At 42.5% G+C, this 19,936-nt stretch overlaps 1 protein-coding gene across 5 annotated transcripts in view; it reads left to right on the top strand.

The window, feature by feature from the left end:
- The window catches only part of CMSS1 (cms1 ribosomal small subunit homolog), a 400,717-nt gene extending 381,004 nt beyond the window's left edge, over positions 1-19,713 (top strand). For 3 of the 5 annotated variants that reach the window (XM_069761023.1, XM_069761022.1, XM_069761025.1), the window contains exons 3-10: positions 3,294-3,371; positions 4,392-4,521; positions 10,474-10,533; positions 13,210-13,312; positions 16,461-16,521; positions 16,955-17,042; positions 17,754-17,842; positions 19,509-19,713. In XM_069761023.1, coding sequence (XP_069617124.1) covers positions 3,294-3,371; positions 4,392-4,521; positions 10,474-10,533; positions 13,210-13,312; positions 16,461-16,521; positions 16,955-17,042; positions 17,754-17,842; positions 19,509-19,592 — 693 coding nt within the window. In that variant the 3' untranslated portion in view covers positions 19,593-19,713. The remainder of the gene's footprint in view (positions 1-3,293; positions 3,372-4,391; positions 4,522-10,473; positions 10,534-13,209; positions 13,313-16,460; positions 16,522-16,954; positions 17,043-17,753; positions 17,843-19,508) is intronic. The other 2 variants (XM_069761026.1, XM_069761024.1) reach the window with 1 other exon arrangement.
- The last annotated feature ends 223 nt before the right edge of the window (positions 19,714-19,936 follow it).

The following is a 19,936-nucleotide window of genomic DNA, read 5'->3' as shown; positions in this document are numbered from 1 at the left end:
TCGACGATCCCTGTCTTTGTGACAGATTGCCCTCTCTGTTCCCCTAATAATTGAGTCCCCCACTACCAGCACGTGTCTGGCCTGCCCTGCTCTCCTATTTCCCTCCTTACTGGAGCAGTCACTCCTCCGACTTTCAGAGGACATGCCTGGCTGCAGCAGTGCTACCCCTGTACTGGCACCCCCCTCATCTGCCAACTTAGCAAACGTATTGGGGTGTTCCAGATCAGGACTAGCCTCCCTGGTACTCTTCCCTCTACCCCGCTTCCTGTCACCCAGCTTGCTGCTTCACTGTCCTGCAGCTCCATCCTACCATCCCCCCCTCATCTATCCCATTGAGCGTCTGCTCAGTGAGCAGAAGACTCCTCTCCATATTGTCTATGGATCTCAGTGTTGCCAGCTGCACATGTAGATCCAGAATCTGGGTTTCCAAATGCACAACGTGCTCACATCTCGCACAGCAGTATGCACCCTCGACCGGCTGCTCAAGGACTGCATACATGTGGCAAGATGTGCACTGGTGGAGCACATTTCCTAATGGGGATTGCACCAGACAGAAAAGTTAAATAAAAAAAATAAAAAATAAATATAAAGTATTAATAAAAAAAACAGACAGCAATTCCTCCCTTGGAAACTCCCTGACTCCAAAGTCACTGAATCACAAGTCACACTTACCGCCGTTCACACTTACGCTCTGCTCACACTCAGCTCGCTCACACTCGCTAAGCTGAAGATTTATAGATTTTTTTTTTTCTCTAGTTCCCCTCAACAGCAATCCACCTTGCTGTACAAATGCACTTCCAAAAAAGAAAGTTTATATGGACCAAAATTACACAGGTCTGTTTTTTGTACAGGTCCTTCTCAAAAAATTAGCATATAGTGTTAAATTTCATTATTTACCATAATGTAATGATTACAATTAAACTTTCAAATATTATAGATTCATTATCCACCAACTGAAATTTGTCAGGTCTTTTATTGTTTTAATACTGATGATTTTGGCATACAACTCCTGATAACCCAAAAAACCTGTCTCAATAAATTAGCATATCAAGAAAAGGTTCTCTAAACGACCTATTACCCTAATCTTCTGAATCAACTAATTAACTCTAAACACATGCAAAAGATACCTGAGGCTTTTATAAACTCCCTGCCTGGTTCATTACTCAAAACCCCCATCATGGGTAAGACTAGCGACCTGACAGATGTCAAGAAGGCCATCATTGACACCCTCAAGCAAGAGGGTGAGACCCAGAAAGAAATTTCTCAACAAATAGGCTGTTCCCAGAGTGCTGTATCAAGGCACCTAAATGGTAAGTCTGTTGGAAGGAAACAATGTGGCAGAAAACGCTGTACAACGAGAAGAGGAGACCGGACCCTGAGGAAGATTGTGGAGAAGGACCGATTCCAGACCTTGGGGAACCTGAGGAAGCAGTGGACTGAGTCTGGTGTGGAAACATCCAGAGCCACCGTGCACAGGCGTGTGCAGGAAATGGGCTACAGGTGCCGCATTCCCCAGGTAAAGCCACTTTTGAGCTACAGAGAAGCAGCACTGGACTGTTGCTAAGTGGTCCCAAGTACTTTTTTCTGATGAAAGCAAATTTTGCATGTCATTCGGAAATCAAGGTGCCAGAGTCTGGAGGAAGACTGGGGAGAAGGAAATGCCAAAATGCCTGAAGTCCAGTGTCAAGTACCCACAGTCAGTGATGGTGTGGGGTGCCATGTCAGCTGCTGGTGTTGGTCCACTGTGTTTCATCAAGGGCAGGGTCAATGCAGCTAGCTATCAGGAGATTTTGGAGCACTTCATGCTTCCATCGGCTGAAATGCTTTATGGAGATGAAGATTTCATTTTTCAGCACGACCTGGCACCTGCTCACAGTGCCAAAACCACTGGTAAATGGTTTACTGACCATGGTATTACTGTGCTCAATTGGCCTGCCAACTCTCCTGACCTGAACCCCATAGAGAATCTGTGGGATATTGTGAAGAGAAAGTTGAGAGACGCAAGACCCAACACTCTGGATGAGCTTAAGGCCGCTATTGAAGCATCCTGGGCCTCCATAACATCTCAGCAGTGTCACAGGCTGATTGCCTCCATGCCACGCCGCATTGAAGCAGTCATTTCTGCCAAAGGATTCCCGACCAAGTATTGAGTGCATAACTGAACATTATTATTTGTTGGTTTTTTTGTTTGTTATTAAAAAACACTTTTATTTGATTGGATGGGTGAAATATGCTAATTTATTGAGACAGGTTTTTTGGGTTATCAGGAGTTGTATGCCAAAATCATCAGTATTAAAACAATAAAAGACCTGACAAATTTCAGTTGGTGGATAATGAATCTATAATATATGAAAGTTTAATTGTAATCATTACATTATGGTAAATAATTAAATTTAACACTATATGCTAATTTTTTGAGAAGGACCTGTATATACCAATACAAGACTAGTCTGGGAGCAGAGACCTGAGGTTTCCCTACAGCGAAGTCCAGATCCCTTTCTAGGGATTAAAGGCTATGTACCAGGGAATATCTTGGGTTTCTCACCCTGGATAATTCTGTGCTAGTTGGATTGTGATCTCGTTGATTTCCAAAATAGACATTCGGTTGACACAGTACCAGCAGGGATGATTCATTCCTGCCAACTTTTTAATTGACCCCACCAGGAACACCTAGAAAGCCATGAGGACTCATGGATCTTGCACATGTTCACTGGATAATGATACTTTTAAAAAAAGGTGTTAACCCTTGGAAAGCACACATCCCCAAACTATAATATTAGGAAACCAACAGGTTTACAAAAAAAATATTTTTTATGTTTTTTTTAGTAGTTTCTGTAGGTCAAGTTCATGGGAACATGTAAGAAAAAATCAGTTTCCTCCAGAAAACTTGATTTTTTTTTTCTGATTTGTCATCCGTATGCCATCTCTTTATCTACATCGGCAGTTGCTAAAAATTTACAAGACAAAATACAGTTTCCAATGTTAAAGAATTGCAATGTGTCCGTAGAAATCGAATGCCATGCTGTGGCTCCTCATGGAACCTAATTTTTTTTGTGCCCCCATAGGTTTTGAACAGGGAGTCTCATCCGAGATATGGTAGAAACTAATGCATGCTACAGTTTTCTTTCACTTGCAGATTCGATGCGTGCGTAAAAAAAAATTCTGTTCGTGTGCTGTACGTTTTTTCATGGACAGCACGCCGACAGAAAATCCGGTCATGTGAACTTGGCTTTGGTGACTTTAAAAAATTTGTCTCATACATTACATTTCTGTAAATTCACTTCTTTTTGTAGGTGAAGGAATGCGTCTTAAGAAAACCAGAAGAGGAGAACGTGGAGAAAACAGAAAAAAAATCTAGAAAAAGGAAGAAGGTACAGAATTTAGCTCCTAAAAGTGAGTCTCCTTCAGAAGGGGCTCACTATACCCGGTACTGTATGCAGTGAGCTCCGGGTAGGCAATGGCTGATTCAGAAACACTACTCTGTCTGCTATCAATCAACACAGGAAAAGCTGAGCAGATTAATTTATAGTTTTGCAGGAAAAGCTTCAGTATTTTAATTATTTAAATATCTCTTTCTAAGCCTAAGTGTTCTGCGTAGTGATTATCAGCTCACTGTATGCTCTGAAAGGCCTTCAGTCACTGGTCTTCTATGTCATACTATGGGGCAGATGTGGAATTATTTTCTCATGCCAATCCAATATGGCAAAAAAATCCCAGCATGCTGCGAGTGCATCCGACCACGCAGACCCATACAAGTCTATAGGTGCTTGTAAAACATCCTATTTACAAGGACACAGACAATGGAGAAGGTGGAGAGAAATTAAGTCCTGTCTTCTCCACACCTGTTCTTCCATTCTGTATGTACCCTCGGCTCAAACTCTGACAGACATACTGGACCCCATCCTCTCACTTCAGAGATTCTACGGCCGTGTGAGCGAGCCCTTAAGAATATATTTTTGTAAACCAGATACCATAGATGAAATACTGTAGATGATAGATGAAGTGTCTTAGTAGCTACAGTTGAATATCCATGTCTAGTTAATTATAGCCCTCTTGCTTAGTTCGGAAGAGGACTTCAGAAAGGTGGAAGTTCTTATCGAAAAATGGATTTGTGAAGGTTTGTATTGAGATTCTTGGTTTATACATTTACGTGTAAAAGCCATAATTCTTTTACTGTATTGGCATGTAGGCATCTCCATTGAACCAAGCAGACTACAGATTATCTTGAAAGACCGGGTCTTCTTGCTTTATTTTCTCAAAGCATACAAAGAGCATTACTATACAATTGATCTTTCATTATTTGAAAGCCTTAATGCAGATGTGACCAAAGCCTTTTTTAATATATCTTTGTAACCTTTTGATTAACTTTCAAATATTTTATTACACTTCAGAAAACAATTACGGATGTTCTTGCAACATCTGCACCAAAGCCTGGAACCCCAGAAGATCTTCAACATGTGATTGAGCAATTCTACAAGAAGACACGCTCAGTGATTGAGCTGGAGGAGTTCAAACTTCCAGGTATGGCCTATCGTTCTCTTACCAATCATCATTTTATAAATCTGCTGCTTCTTCTTGAAGGTTGTCACAAATGTCTGATTGATGTGGTCCCACCTCTTGGACCTGCTCTCAAGAGTGGAGGTCTCCCTAACCCCTCATTTCAGCTGGTGTCCAACCATCGGTGAGTGGAGAGGTGACACGAGCTGCCGTTCTCCATTCATTGCTATGGGAGTTCCAAATACAACAAGTGCATTATTATTTTTCAAGAGGTGGGCACTGTATCTACCTGAGATCTTTGGCATCACAAGGATATGCCATAAATGTCTGTCATTAGACAATCCCTTTAAGTCTAATAGATTTTGGTTAATACTTTCTTGAAACCAGGATAGAAAATAAATGAGTATACGTGTGTAATGTCCAGTCCAATGTTTTATGTGATTGGGCAAGTATGTAAGCGTGAGGAACTCAACATCGATGTACGTATCTTCTAGTAATCTGACAACGATCCTGGATAAGAATATAATGCACACAGCAAGTAGTGTAAAATAAATTGTGTTTTGTGGAATCTTCTAAGGCTGTGCTCAGACAAATATTGCCATTCTCGGCCAGTCACATCCACACCTTTGTTCAAGGTACTGGGAATTGTTCACATGATAGAGTTGTGTGAGACACAAGTCAAATAGCTTGAGATTGTCGGCTGCTGCAGACCCGCAAGTAAACCCAAGGAGAAGAAACAATGGAAAGATGGGGTTCACTGCAATGAAGAAAATACTGGTAGCTGAAACCAGGGACTACCAGTAATTGAAATACTGGTAGATGAAACCAGGAAACCAAAGGATATTTCTTTCGGGTTTATGGTCAAGGTGTTTCAAAGTTAACAAACTTCTTCATCAGAAAACGACAGCTTTAAAATGCATTGATAATAAACCACACAGAAAAACCCTTGGTCTCCTGGTTTCATCTACCGGTATTTCCTGGTTTCATCTACTGGTATGCCCTGGTTTCATCTACCAGTATGCCCTGGTTTCATCTACCGGTATAACGTGGTTTCATGTACCGGTATGCCCTTGTTTCATCTAATCGTATACCCTGGTTTCATCTACCGGTATTTCCTGGTTTCATCAACCGGTATGCCCTTGTTTCATCTACCGGTATGCCCTTGTTTCATCTACTCGTATGCCCTGGTTTCATCTACCGGTATGCTCTGGTTTCATCTACCGATATTTCCTAGTTTCATCAACCGGTATGCCCTTGTTTCATCTACCGGTATGCCCTGGTTTCATCTAATGGTAGGCCCTGGTTTCATCTACAGGTATTTCCTGGTTTCATCTACTGGTATTTCCTGGTTTCATCTACTGGTAGGCCCTGGTTTCATCTACCGGTATGCCCTGGTTTCATCTATTGGCATTCCCTGGTTTCGTCTACCGTTTTTATCTGGTTTCATCTACCGGTATTTCCTGGTTTCTTCTACCAGTATGCCCTGGTTTCATCTACCGGTATGCCCTGGTTTCATCTACCGGTATACCCTGGTTTCATCTACCAGTATTTCCTGGTTTCATCTACCAGTATGCCCTGATTTCATCTACCGGTATGCCCTGGTTTCATCTACCAGTATTTCCTGGTTTCATCTACCAGTATGCCATGGTTTCATCTATCGGTATGCCCTGGTTTCATCTACCGGATGTCCTGGTTTTATCTACCGGTATGTCCTGGTTTCATCTACCGGTATGCCCTGGTTTCATCTATCAGTATGCCATGGTTTCATCTATCGGTATGCCCTGGTTTCATCTACCGGTATTTCCTGATTTCATCTACTGGTATGCCCTGGTTTCATCTACCAGTATGCCCTGGTTTCATCTACCGGTATAACGTGGTTTCATGTACCGGTATGCCCTTGTTTCATCTAATCGTATACCCTGGTTTCATCTACCGGTATGCTCTGGTTTCATCTACCGGTATTTCCTGGTTTCATCAACCGGTATGCCCTTTTTTCATCTACCGGTATGCCCTTGTTTCATCTCCTCGTATGCCCTGGTTTCATCTACCAGTATTTCCTAGTTTCATCAACCGGTATGCCCTGGTTTCATCTACCAGTATTTCCTAGTTTCATCAACCGGTATGCCCTTGTTTCATCTACCGGTATGCCCTGGTTTCATCTACTGGTAGGCCCTGGTTTCATCTACAGGTATTTCCTGGTTTCATCTTCTGGTATTTCCTGGTTTCATCTACTAGTTGGCCCTGGTTTCATCTACCGATATGCCCTGGTTTCATCTATTGGCATTCCCTGGTTTCGTCTACTGTTTTTATCTGGTTTCATCTACCGGTATTTCCTGGCTTCATCTACCGATATGCCCTGGTTTCATCTACCGGTATGCCCTGGTTTCATCTACCGGTATGCCCTGGTTTCATCTACCGGTATGCCCTGGTTTCATCTACCAATATTTCCTGGTTTCATCTACCAGTATGCCCTGGTTTCATCTATCGGTATGCCCTGGTTTCATCTACCGGTATGTCCTGGTTTCATCTACCGGTATGCCCTGGTTTCATCTACCAGTATTTCCTGGTTTCATCTACCAATATGTTTTGGTTTCATCTACCGGTATTTCCTGGTTTCATCTACTGGTATTCCGTGGTTTCATCTACTGGTGTCCTCAGCACAGTGAACCCCATCTCTCCATTGTTTCTTCTCCTAGAATTTATAAGCTGAGTCTACTACTCTCATCTCTTCCTGGCTCTCAGGAACTTTTCTTCATGTTATCACCCCTTTTACTAGTCAGGGAAGATAGGTGCTCGCTGAAGCCATGAGAAGATGAGCAGTTTCACATCTAATGAACCTTTGTGCCATCAGTTGACTCCATGGCTAAGATGTTTACTGCCATGAATCACTGAGATTTTTGGTGTTTTTTGTTTTGCTAAATTTTATGAAGAGATCTGCAAGTAAGTAAAACAATAAGTCGCGTGTGTTTCAAACTGGTATATTTATTAGACTATAATGCAAAATTACATGAAGGTGTCCTTGGGGTAGATTGGGGTGATATATGATTTGAGTTTTATTATTCAGGTTTTATTGGGAAATGTTTGGAATCTGAAAATTGATCCTGGTAATAGAAGTGTTAAAGAAATTATCTAGGATTAGAAACACATGGCCTTTTACGTTCTTAAACAGCGCCACCCCTGATCTTAGGTTGTGTGTGATATTGCAACTCATCCCCATTGAAGTGAATGCAACTGAGCTATAAGAACATGCACAACGCAATGCTGAGGGGGTCACTGTTTCTAAAAGGAAGCGGCCATTTTTTTGCAACCCTGGACATCCCTTTAGAATACCAGCCATGGTGCCCCTTACTTACCTTCTCTGATCATGACCCCATAAGTGGTTAAGTGATGGCAGCAGAGACCGGCTTTTGTCTCCTTGCAGGTTCTCACATGGTCTGACATCCACACTCTTGTGACATGCGGGATCTCTGTTAGAGATTTCTTACATATTCAAGATTTCCCAGTAACTCCCAGTAATAGTTATTTTCCTTACGTGTCTGTAATTCATCCATCCTTATACCTCGTGGTGTCTCTAAGGTCCATGCCGTTGACTTGCCAGTAACCTCAGTCATTACATTGCTTCCTAATGAGTTGATGGGGTTTCTTCTCATGGATAAATGCTGATTATTAATGGCGGCCTCCAGCATGTGCAGGTCGTGGTTGCCCTTTAAGAGAAGTTCTGACTGATTGATGTCTTCTCTGGGCCTAAACCTTATCCCCAGAATAAAAAACCACAGGGAAGGTTAAATAAAAATTGCTCACTTTTGGAAACCGCAGAGACTTCAGTGTGTGGTTGGGATGTAAGTATAGGCTTCTCGAGTCCAGCTCTTGTTTGCTTGCACTCTATTTGAACCATTGGGAGAAACCCAAGGCCCAGGCTTTGGGCTTATGATTATTATAAGTGTTGTAGGATATTTCCAGCAATAATCTCCTTGTGTTATATGATATTTCAAGTATGAGCAAGATCTGTCTTCCCTTCTCAAGAAAATGAAAGGTTTCTTATTCCATACCTGTTTATTTTTAGCCAGCTCCTTAGGGGAAAGCTGATTTATTCGTAAGCAGGGTTGTTTGCCCTAGCAGTGACCTAGTTTCCTTGGCCTGGTATCGGTGGTGTGATTGGGCCAGAGAGGCCATTGTCTCCTGGTAGTCACTATTCATTTATATAGTCTTATGTTGGCCTCAGAGAATTATGTGTTTACTAGCATGCAGAAACAGGTCAGCCAGGACCCACCGCTCTGACGCACGGGCCCCTCTGATGCGCGGGCCCCTCTGCTCTGACGCCCAGCTGCCTCTGCTCTGATACCCAATACTGTTTGCTCAGACATCTGGGTCCCTCTTCTCTGACACCCAATACTGTTTGTTCTGACGCCCGGGTCCCTCTGGTCTGACTCTCGGGTCCCTCTGGTCTGACACCCAATACTGTTTGCCGGGCGTCCCGGGTCCCTCTGGTCTGACTCCCGGGTCCCTTTGCTCTGACTCCCAGGTGTCTCTGCTCTGACACCCAATACTGTTTGCTCTGACACCTGGCTGCCTCTGCTCTGACGCCCGGATGCCCCTGCTCTGACGCCCGGCTGCCTCTGCTCTGACGCCCAATACCATTTGCTCTGATGCCCGGGTCCCCAATACCATCTGCTCTGACGCCCGGGTCCCTCTGCTTTGAAGCCCGGGTCCCTCTGCTCTGACGCCCGGCTGCCTCTGCTCTGACGCCCGGCTGCCCCTGCTGACGCCCAATACCGTTTGCTCTGACGCCCGGGTCCCTCTGCTCTGACGCCCGGGTCTCTCTGCTCTGACACCCAATATTGTTTGCCCTGACACCTGGCTGCCTCTCCTCTGACGCCCAGATGCCTCTGCTCTGACGCCCGGATGCCTCTGCTCTGACGCCCGGATGTCTCTGCTCTGACGCCCAGCTGCCTCTGCTCTGACGCCCAATTCCATTTGCTATGACGCCCGGGTCCCCAATACCATTTGCTCTGACGCCCGGGTCCCTCTGCTTTGATACCTGGGTCCCTCTGCTCTGATGCCCGGCTGCCTCTGTTCTGACGCCCGGCTGCCTCTGCTTTGACGCCCAATACCGTTTGCTCTGACGCCCGGGTCCCTCTGCTCTGACGCCCAATACCGTTTGCTCTGATGCCCGGATCCCTCTGCTCTGACGCCCGGCTGGCTCTGCTCTGACGCCCGGCTGCCTCTGCTTTGACGCCCAATACCGTTTGCTCTGATGCCCGGATCCCTCTGCTCTGACACCCAGCTGCCTCTGCTATGATGCCCAATACCGTTTGCTCTGACGCCCGGGTCCCTCTGCTCTGACGCCCGGGTCCCTCTGCTCTGACGCCCGGCTGCCTCTGCTCTGACGCCCAATACCGTTTGCTCTCACACTCGGCTGCCTCTGCTATGACGCCCAATACCGTTTGCTCTGACGGCCGGGTCCCTCTGCTCTGACGCTCGGCTGCCTCTGCTCTGACGCCCAATACCGTTTGCTCTGACGCTCGGGTCCCTCTGCTTTGACACTCAGGCCTCTCTGTTCTGACATATATGGTCTGTTACACCTATATTTGTTTTCAGTGACAAATGTTGAAAAATAACCTCATCTTAAACCTCTGCCGTAATGCTGAAGTGCTGTGTGAACTGAGAATCTGTCAGGACGATTTTAATAAGCAAGCAAGTAGTATGAATGTGTAGATGATAATAATAATTGCATTGTAGGCATCCTCTGTGCCAGCCACGTGAAATTGAACTTTGCAGCCGTACACAAGTTAGCCTGGCGGTGCATTAGGGGTGGGTGGGTGTTCTCCTAGGTCACTGCCATGCCCCCAATGCACTTCCAGTTTTACTAATATTAAGACAGAATTCTGGTGCATTTAATTTAGGAAATCTCCCTTGTTATTTGTTGCTGTTGTTTTAATTAACAAAAACATTTTTTATTTTTTTTTACATTCATAGACCATTCTTTTGCAAAAGAAAATGACCTCACCCATACCTTATCATCTTACCTGAGGGAGAGTAAGTATATTTTAAAGTGCAGGGGACGCTACAGCCATTTTTCCATATTGGATACTCAATAAAACTGCTATTTTGAAAGCATACAGTGCTACATCCATTACATAGTATATGTGCAGAATATACGTGGTCCGCAGGCCCCATGATCCGTGTCCTGCGTGGCTTATAATGACAGTATATACGGGCTGCCAGATGGTCGCGGTGCTCTGCCACCATCTAGTGGTCAGTAGCAGTATTGTTCCCTCTACGTATGAACATGTTGGATTGATCGGTGACACAATACATTAGACATTCACGTCCCATACATGCCATTGTATTCTAATTTCATACTTACAACAAACAGCATCTGTTTAGCCTAAAGTTGCAATCAAAATTATTCAACCCCCCTTTCTGCTGTTTGCTATAAACCAAAGAGACAAAAACAGTTTATTAAATATCACAGCACAACGAATATGTTACTTTTACTGACCTCTGCGGTCTGAGGATAATTCAGCCCCTTCACGAGCAGCGTCTTTAGTGCCTTGGTGAGTGCTCTCTGGCTGTTATGAGCTGCTGTAAGCGTCCGGATACCATCTTCTGCCAGATCCCGAGGACTTAGGCTATGTGCACACGATGCAGATTTAGTGGAGAACTGCAGCAGATTTTTCTGCAGCAGAAACACTGCAGAACTGCACTGTGATTCACAGTACAATGTAAATCAATGTGAAAAAAAAAGCTGTGCACATGGTGCAGAAAAATCTGCGCAGAAACGCTGCAGATTTCAAAGAAGTGCATGTCACTTCTTTTGTGCAGTTCTGCAGCGTTTCTACACCCCTCCATAATAGAAATCCATTGGTAAAATCTGCACAAAAAACGCACCTGCGGATTCTGCCAGGAGATGCAGATTTAGTGCAGATTTTATGCAGAAAATTCTGCACCAAATCTGCATCGTGTGCACACAGCCTTAGCCCATTTTTGATGGTTATTGGACTCCAGTTCACCAATACTCTTGGGTTTACTTTCTTTCCATCAAAGATTTTCTATAAAGTTCAAGTCAGGTGACTGTGATGAGCAATGCAGAAAGTTCTAGGACTTCTTCTGAAGACAACCCTTGGCAGACTTTGACTTATGCCTGGGGTCATTGCCGTATTGTAGGAGCCAATAACTTCTATGCTTTAACTTCCTTAAAGAAAGCATGACATTTTCTCCTTTTAATTCCTGACACTTGATGGTATCCATCTTGCCCTCCACACACTGCCGGATCCAGTGCCGGAGGGAGTAAATCAGCTGCCGGGTATGACCAAGGCACTGGGCCATTCACTTCGGCGTATGCTTCCTTCTTACTCTTCCAGACGAACCGCAGGTCTATAGGCCCAAAAAGTTTCCTTGTTCCATCCAAACTTCTGTCTTATTTTTTGTCTTCTGTCTTATGGTTTTGAACATGTAGGAGTGATCCTCCTGTGCTGAAGCACTATGTATAGCACAGACTATCACAGCTTCAAGTCTCCTAAGGGAACCATTAAAGTAAAAAAAAGAAAGTTTAAAAAAAAAAAAAAACCACAAAAGTTCAATTCACACCCCTCTTTTGCTCCATTGACAATAAAATAACAATAAAAACTTTCAGAAATGTCCGATTTATCAAAATATCAAATAAATTAATGCAATCAATTAACGACAACAAGGAAAATTTTGAAACACCAGAATTCTTTTTTTTTTATTCCCAACACAACATTACAAAAAAAAAAAGCAATAAGATAATAAGCAATAATCCTATCTACCCCAAAATGGTATTCATAAAAACTTTAGCTCACGGCACAAAAAAATAAGCCATAACCCATCCCCAGATCCTGAAAAATGGAGATGTTACAGGCCTTGGAAACTGGCGACAAAAGCAAAAAAATTCATGCAAACTTCTGAAATTGTTTTCAGCACTTACGGTAAATTAAAAAAAAAACAACAACTATACATGTTTGATATCTGCATAATTGTACCGAAGAGGGGAATCATATAGCCAGGTCAGTGTTACCGTATAGTGAACACGGTAAACTAAAAACCCCAAAAAACATAGTGGAATTGCACTGGCCCATTACTGCAGATCGACCATTTCTTACCTTATTGGGCAAACATACGGTAATCCTCAGAGACTGCTGACACCAAATCTTGCTAAGGATAAACCATAAATAAAAAAAAGGAGCGGCCATCCTCTTTAATTTTGAAATGCCAAACTCTGCAGCCAACTATGTTTCTTTTTCTTGTTTTTGCAAGTCAACAATATCTTCTTTACACTTTTAGGACCAGTCTTGTACAAAATAAATCATATATAAACATCCGATCAAAAACGACAAAACCCCAGCCAGTGCAGGTATTTGATGTTTGGTATCAAGTACACCTGATGCAGCTAAATAGCCTTTGATTCATTGCATTCGGTGTGCAGGAGGCAACATCTGCGCGCGCTACTATTATAAGGGATTCTGTTGAGGGGTCGGGCAATTCTTCGATGGCAGCAGTCAGTAAAAACGGGATTTTGTGTGGATTTGGAGAAACCAAATTATATTTGGTTTATTAGAAACAGCAGAAAGTTTGTAAATTTTGATAATAAACCAAATTTACAATAGAGGTTCAATAATTTTGATTGCAACTTTATGGCATGCAATGAAGACTTGTAAACTTGTAAAAGTTATCCACTCTTTGTTTTTTCAGTTTGCCCCAAATGGTCAAAACTATCAAAAAATCACAAAGAAAAGAAATCTGTCATCTTGCTGGTTGTCTGCAGCTCTGCTCTCCGCACTCTAGAACTAATTAAGTAAGTGTCAGATGACAATCAATATCCACAAATAATTATCATTTTTCTCAGTGGGAGTCATTAGGGGAAAAACTGGTATTATACTTACTTAAGAAAATGGCTGACATTAGAGCTGAATAAACAACTGCCATCAAGAAAGATGTACAGAACCTGGGCTGGGTTATTGGACGGTCACATGGGCGTGTGTCCTTGGTTCTTTGGGATTTAGGGATTCTGAGCACCCACCTTGATGGCCATTTGGTGACTCTATCCAGCTGAAAAATGTGGAGAGGAGGCCACACATTGGTATCACTGGAGCTTTTAAAGCCTAAGGGAGGTGCTGCCTGAGATGTCTGTATAGTTCCCATAGACTCCAGAGGGGAGGCCATGTGTATGCTCTACTGGAAGGGATGAGCAAATCAGTTTGTAGGACCTTGGTCCTGTGGCCACTGATAGATGGAATTTTGCAGGGCTCTTGTCTGGCCACCACCGACTTCCAACATGGCTGCTGGACCAGGGTCCTGTGAATCATTTCGATCACGTCTGACTGCTACCTTTCTTATATATATGGCTCTGGTAGAGTTCTGGCCTGTAAGATGGGTCTCCACCAAATTTTTTTGTCCAAAGAATAGTTAATCCAGCTCTGCATAGAGCCAAGCCTTCCTTGGCAGCTTTCAGTATCATTGCTACTATGACGCTCTTGCTGTGTATCAAGCATTGTACAATGCAAATGACTGTCTCATAATAATAATATTACATATATACAGTCCTGGTCAAAAGTGTTGGCACCCTTGAAATTGTTCCAGAAAATTAAGTATTTCTCCCAAAAAACCATTGCAACTACACGTATTGTTATACCGGAACAACACAAACAAAATGGAAATAAAAAGGCAAATTGGACATAATCTTGCACAAAACTTCAAAAATAGGCTGGACAAAATTGTTGGCACCGTCAGCTTAATATTTGATTGCACACCCTTTGGAATAAATGACTGTAATCATTCACTTTCCATAACCTTTAAGAAGATTCTTACACCTCTCAACTGGACTGGTGGACCCTCTTCCTTTGCAAACTTCTCCAGGTCTCATATTTGAAGGTGTCTTCTCCCAACATCAATTTTAAGATCTAGGACCTTTCTGACACTGGTCACTACATTGTGACACAAAATCCTTCTTTAGTCTTCAGATTTCATGATGCCTTGCATCATGAAGCAGCAAAACAACCCCAAAACACCTTAGAACTTCCACCATGTATGACTTTAGATATTGTTTTATTTCTTTGTAGGCCTCATTCTGTTGTCAGTAAATAGTAGAATGACGTTCTTTATCAAAAAGCTCTATCTTGGTCTCATCTGTCTACAAGATTCTTTCCCAGAAGGATTTTGGCTTACTGACATACATTTTGGCAAACTGCAGTCCAGCTTTTCCATGTGTCCCTGTCGGCAGTGGCGTCCTCTTGGGTCTCCTGTCATAGCGTTTCATTTCTATCTAGTGTCGATGGGTAGCTCATGCTGATTTTTTTTTTGGAACTTGATTGGGCTGCTTGTTAACCATCCAGACTATCCTACTTTTCATCAATTTTTTCTCTGTCGTCCACATTCAGAGAGATTAGCTACAGTGCCATTGGTTTTAAACTTTATTTTGTTGCGCAGCATGGACTAAAGAGCATCAAGATCTTTGCAGATGGATTTGTAATCATGAGATTGTTGATATTTTTCAACAATTTTGATTCTCAAGTCTTCAGTTAGTTCTCTTCTCCTCTTTCTGTCCTCCGTGCTTAGTGTGGCACACACAGACCCACAATACAAAGATTGAGTAAACATCTACCCTTTTTATCTGGTTTCAGGTGTGATTTTCATAGTGCCCACACATGTTACTTGCCACAGGTGAGATTCAACGAGCATCACATGCTTGAAACAATGCTGGTTACATACAGTTTTGGAAAGATGACAACAATTTTGTCAAGCCCATTTGGGGGTTTTATGTGAAATTATGTCCGATTTGCCTTTTTTTTTTTTTTTCTCTGTGTTTTTTATTTTGTGTTGTTCCAGTGCGCACAAAGGAAATAAGCATGTGTATAACAAAACATGTGTAATTGCAATAACTTTCTGGGAGAAATACTTTATTTTCTGGAACAATTTCAAGGGTGCCAACACTTTCGGTTATGAGTGTATAGAGTACTTTGCAAAAGTTTTACATGTAGAAAAAGTCTGCAAAGTAAGAATGCTTTCAAAAATAAGTGTTAGTCATTTATTTTTATCAGTTTACAAAATGCTAAGTGAATGAATAAAAGATATATCTAAAGTAAATCAATATTTGATGTGACTGCCCTTTGCTTTCAAAACTGTATCAATTCTTCTAGGCACACTTGTACACAGCTTTTAAAGGGATTTGACATGGAGGTTGTTCCAAACATCTTGGAGAACTAACCACAGATCTTCTGTGGATGTCTCTTGTGCAAATCCTTCTGTCTCTTCATGTCATCTCTGACAGGCTTGATGATGATGATGGATGATGCTGATATCAGGGCTCTGTGGGGGCCCGATCATCACTTCCAGGACTTTTTGCTGCTCTTTACGCTGAAGATGGCTCTTAATGACTTTGTATGTTTGGGGTCGTTGTGCTGCTGAAGAATAAATTTGGAGCTAATCAGACGCCTCCCTGATAGTATTGTAAGATGATTAAGTATCTGCCCGCATTTCTCAACATTGAGGGCACAAGTTATCCTGACCAAATCCTCAACTCCATTTGTTGAAATGCAGCCCCAAACTTATAAGGAACATTATTTCTGCAGGAGGCTTGAAAACACTGATCATTATCACCTGTTTAGTATAACTTGTTATTCATACACGTGACTATAATCCTGCAAAATCCCTGACTTTGTGCAACTACACATAGAAGAATTGATGCTGTTTTGAAGGCGAAGGGCGGTCACACCAAATATTGATTTGATAGGGATTTCTCTTTTGTTTATTCACTTTGCATTTTGTTACTTGATAAAAATAAACTATTAACACTTCTGTTAATGAAAGCATTAGTACTTAGCAGCATTTTTCTACACACCTGCCTAAAACTTATGCCCAGCACTATATATATTTATACATTATATACATATATATGTATTATTTTTATTTTTTTAATTAATGTATTATTGCCCTTATTGCTGCAGACTGACAAATGCATTCAAAGGTGACACCAAGATAATGAAATTATTTGCAAAGCATCTCAAGGTATTGTATTCTTGCAGTTCTTCTGTATTGTGAAATGTCGGTCTCGCTGTATGGGGAAGAAAGCCGACATGATTTTTTCATCTCCTACAAATCCTTAAACAAGAAAAAATAATCCTTGTGCTCATTAAAATCTATTTAATGGACTTGTCCCTGTGCCCCCAACAGTCAACTGTTCTCTGCTCTGGAACACGGCAGGTCCGCACACTGCTTAATGTCTGCTCCTGGGTGTTGCCCCTTATCTCCTAGTCAAGCGATAAGTCATCAATATATAAGTCCCCGACAACCCCTTTAAACCGTTTAATTTTTTTTCTCCCCTTCTTTCAAGACCTATTTTTATTATTAAAAAAAATAAATAAAATGATAGAGGATATAACCATTTACTAGGCTTATAAAACTTCGGAAATAACCGCTGTATTCTCAAACTTCCCCATAGATTAAAGACCAGATAAAGTGGTTGGAAAATAATGTCATTCACCTGGGAGTAGGAACACCGGAGAGGATAAAAGCTCTCATAGAACAAGGTAAGAAGTGGGTGTTAATGGTGATGAGCGAGCGTGGTCGGATAAGGTGTTATCATGCTCGTGTTCTAATAAAAGTATCTTCGATGTGCTCGAATACTATGTTCGCCTGCATGTCTCCTGGCTGTTCGTCAGCCTCAACACATGCAGGGATGGCCTGTTTGTTAGACATGCAGCCGCGGAGACTCGAACCTAGTATTCGAGCATGTCGAAGATACTTTATTAGAACACGAGCACGATAACACCTTATCCGACCACGCTCGTTCATCACTAGGCTTTAACCTTATAACATACTCTCTAAACTGAGGGTGTGTGGGGCGAGGGGTCCGTAGGAATTGCTGTCCTCTGGTTGACCTAAAGTGTACGGCTACCTAACATCTCCTCTTGGTGTGTAATGAAATATCAATCGTTCCCTGATGTCAGCCGTTTCCAGACAGAGGCTGCCATTAGTGTTCTCTACTGTCAGTATTATTGTAAAATTGTCTGACCATAGGCCATAGGTCTTTTATAACAGGGCTTCAAATGTGGTGGTCTTCTGTTCAGGATTCAAGAAGTCTCTTTGTTTTTACACAAATCACAGTAAAATTTTAATTTAGTTAAAAAAAAAAAAAAGTGAATTCATTGCTTTGTCCACTGTTCCCACATTCAGGATATCAGGTATTGTGCCTTGTGGTCCATTAGTCGGTGGTAACGTGCCTGTTCTTTCGCTTATAGATGGGCTCAGCTTGCAATCCTTAAAATACCTTGTTTTAGACTGGAACTGGAGGGACAAGAAGCAGCGGAGGATGGTGGATATACCAGAGGTAATGAGGTCTTTTGCTTTTTTGTATTGCGCCCCCTATAGCTCATTTCATGCACTGTTGACACATCAGTCACGGCCCACATGGCAGTTTAATCTGTGTATTGGGCACACACATTGTCATTGTTTGCATTATAGTGAGAGGACAGGGACAGGTTCACATCTGGTTCTTGTCCCTAATGCGGCCTACAATCTAAATCCCCGTCTAAAGCACACGTCCTATGGCATATTCCGCAGGAAGCTAATTCGGGGTATGTGCGCGCGACATTTCCAGTCCGGTGGCAGAGCCGCTGACTATTTTCTCTTTAGGGAAAACACTGGCGGTCTTTGTTTTGCTGCTGCTTCCCCTGGTGGTCCTGTCATCGTTTTTGTGACGGCTCTGCCTTCTTGGCGGCTCTTTTCTCTATGTTTTCAACTATAAAGAGCTGGCAGCTCAAAGTATGAAGATGTTAGTACTTTTAACCATTTCACGGGTTCCGAATCCAGAAGAGGTTAAAAGAAGTGACAAGACTGAACATGTGCACCGCATTGGCGTTTTTACATTGCCGTGCATCATGGTAATTGGGCAGTTTTGCAGCGCTTCTTCATTCAGATTCCTGGCGAAATATGGCTGAAAAATACGTGATGTGCCCAGACCCTTCAAGGGCTATCCGGCTTCTCTCTGCATTGGGGGGCGCTGCTGTGGGGGCGTCTGTCAGCCGCTCGCTAGGTGTCGTGCAGCTGGTACTATGCACCCTACTGATTCTAATTAATAAGACAGATGGCGATACCAGGACCTGACAATCAGCCAAAAGTCTAATCCACAACATGTCAATTTCCCTTGTGGGTACGCTGAGTTTTCTGTAGGGATTTTTCCCCAGAGACTTGCATTAGATGTTGAAAATCCACAGGTAAAAACCACATAAGCGTTTTTAGTGCAATTCCACAGTGGAAGCGCATAAAAAATGCACGTAATCCCCACCAAAGTGTATCAATAACTTTTGTCAAATACTAGGAAGTATCAAAAACAAAAGCAGCTTTATTTAAAGCATGACACCAACAAGAGATAAAAAAAACGCAATAAAAATGCATATTGAAAAATCCAGTGAAAAACCGCATGTAACTAACCGTAGTTTAAATAGGTGTAGAAAATCTGCAGCATCAAAACTCACTAAAGGGTCATCGTAGGAATAAAGTCCAGCGCCTCTCAATATAGAAGTGAGAGCGTATGATAACCCTTTCACCCATCGCTGTGTTTTTGTGTGTGGGGGGAACCCAGGATCCCAGCGCTGCACGGTAACGACAATGACCACTTGGTCCCTCTCTGGCTTTGTGTACCCGGGGTGGTCATGTTTTGTATGACGTAGCACAGAGGCGTTATCTATGTACAGGCTGATCAGAAAGTAGATTTATGCATTTATATACAGCCAATAATGAAGCTTTTTTATTGCTGGGGCTGCCAGAAGTCATGTCTATTGCAAAATGCTGCAACATTTATTTTTTACAACTTTGCATTGTGCTGTTCCTCTGTTAATTTAGGAATAAATGGATAACTTGGCTTTTATTCCCCTTGATCTATAAGCATGCCCCTACACACAATCTAATGCGTACCAGCAGTGCTACTGTCTATGTGAGCTGGATGAGTTGAGGTTATGTACACGGATACCTTACCCTGTGCTCTACTCTTGCAGGTAAAGAAGTCGATGGTTGAACTCCTGGAGTCGGGTCTGATCGCTGCGTGCAGAGATGGATCTGTGAAAATTGGATTATTTTAACCCCCGTGTTATATGCAATTGCCGAGCATTTTACCCGGAATATTTGTGTTTTTGTTGCTGGTGAAATGTTATATCTTTCAATTCATCCTGTGCCTGATTAATAAAAGCTGGCTGATTTTCATTGTGTCTGGAATTTTAAAACAATCAGTAATTAGAGGGTCAATTAAATCTGCCTGTCCATAAATGTCACCTCGATAATATATAAAAGCAGTAAAGGGATTGGTTACTTTCTGGCCCTAACTATCGGGTACTGCCATCACCAACCATAAATATCCCATTGCTTACCCCTGCTTCCTGTGCCATTGCTTCCTGCACTGGATGTCGGCAATGTCCCCATTTATAGG

Source organism: Ranitomeya imitator, chromosome 3, assembly GCF_032444005.1.
Source record: "Ranitomeya imitator isolate aRanImi1 chromosome 3, aRanImi1.pri, whole genome shotgun sequence".
NCBI lineage: Eukaryota > Metazoa > Chordata > Amphibia > Anura > Dendrobatidae > Ranitomeya > Ranitomeya imitator.
Note: the sequence above shows the minus strand (reverse complement) of the source record. Positions and strands in the feature narration are given on the sequence as shown.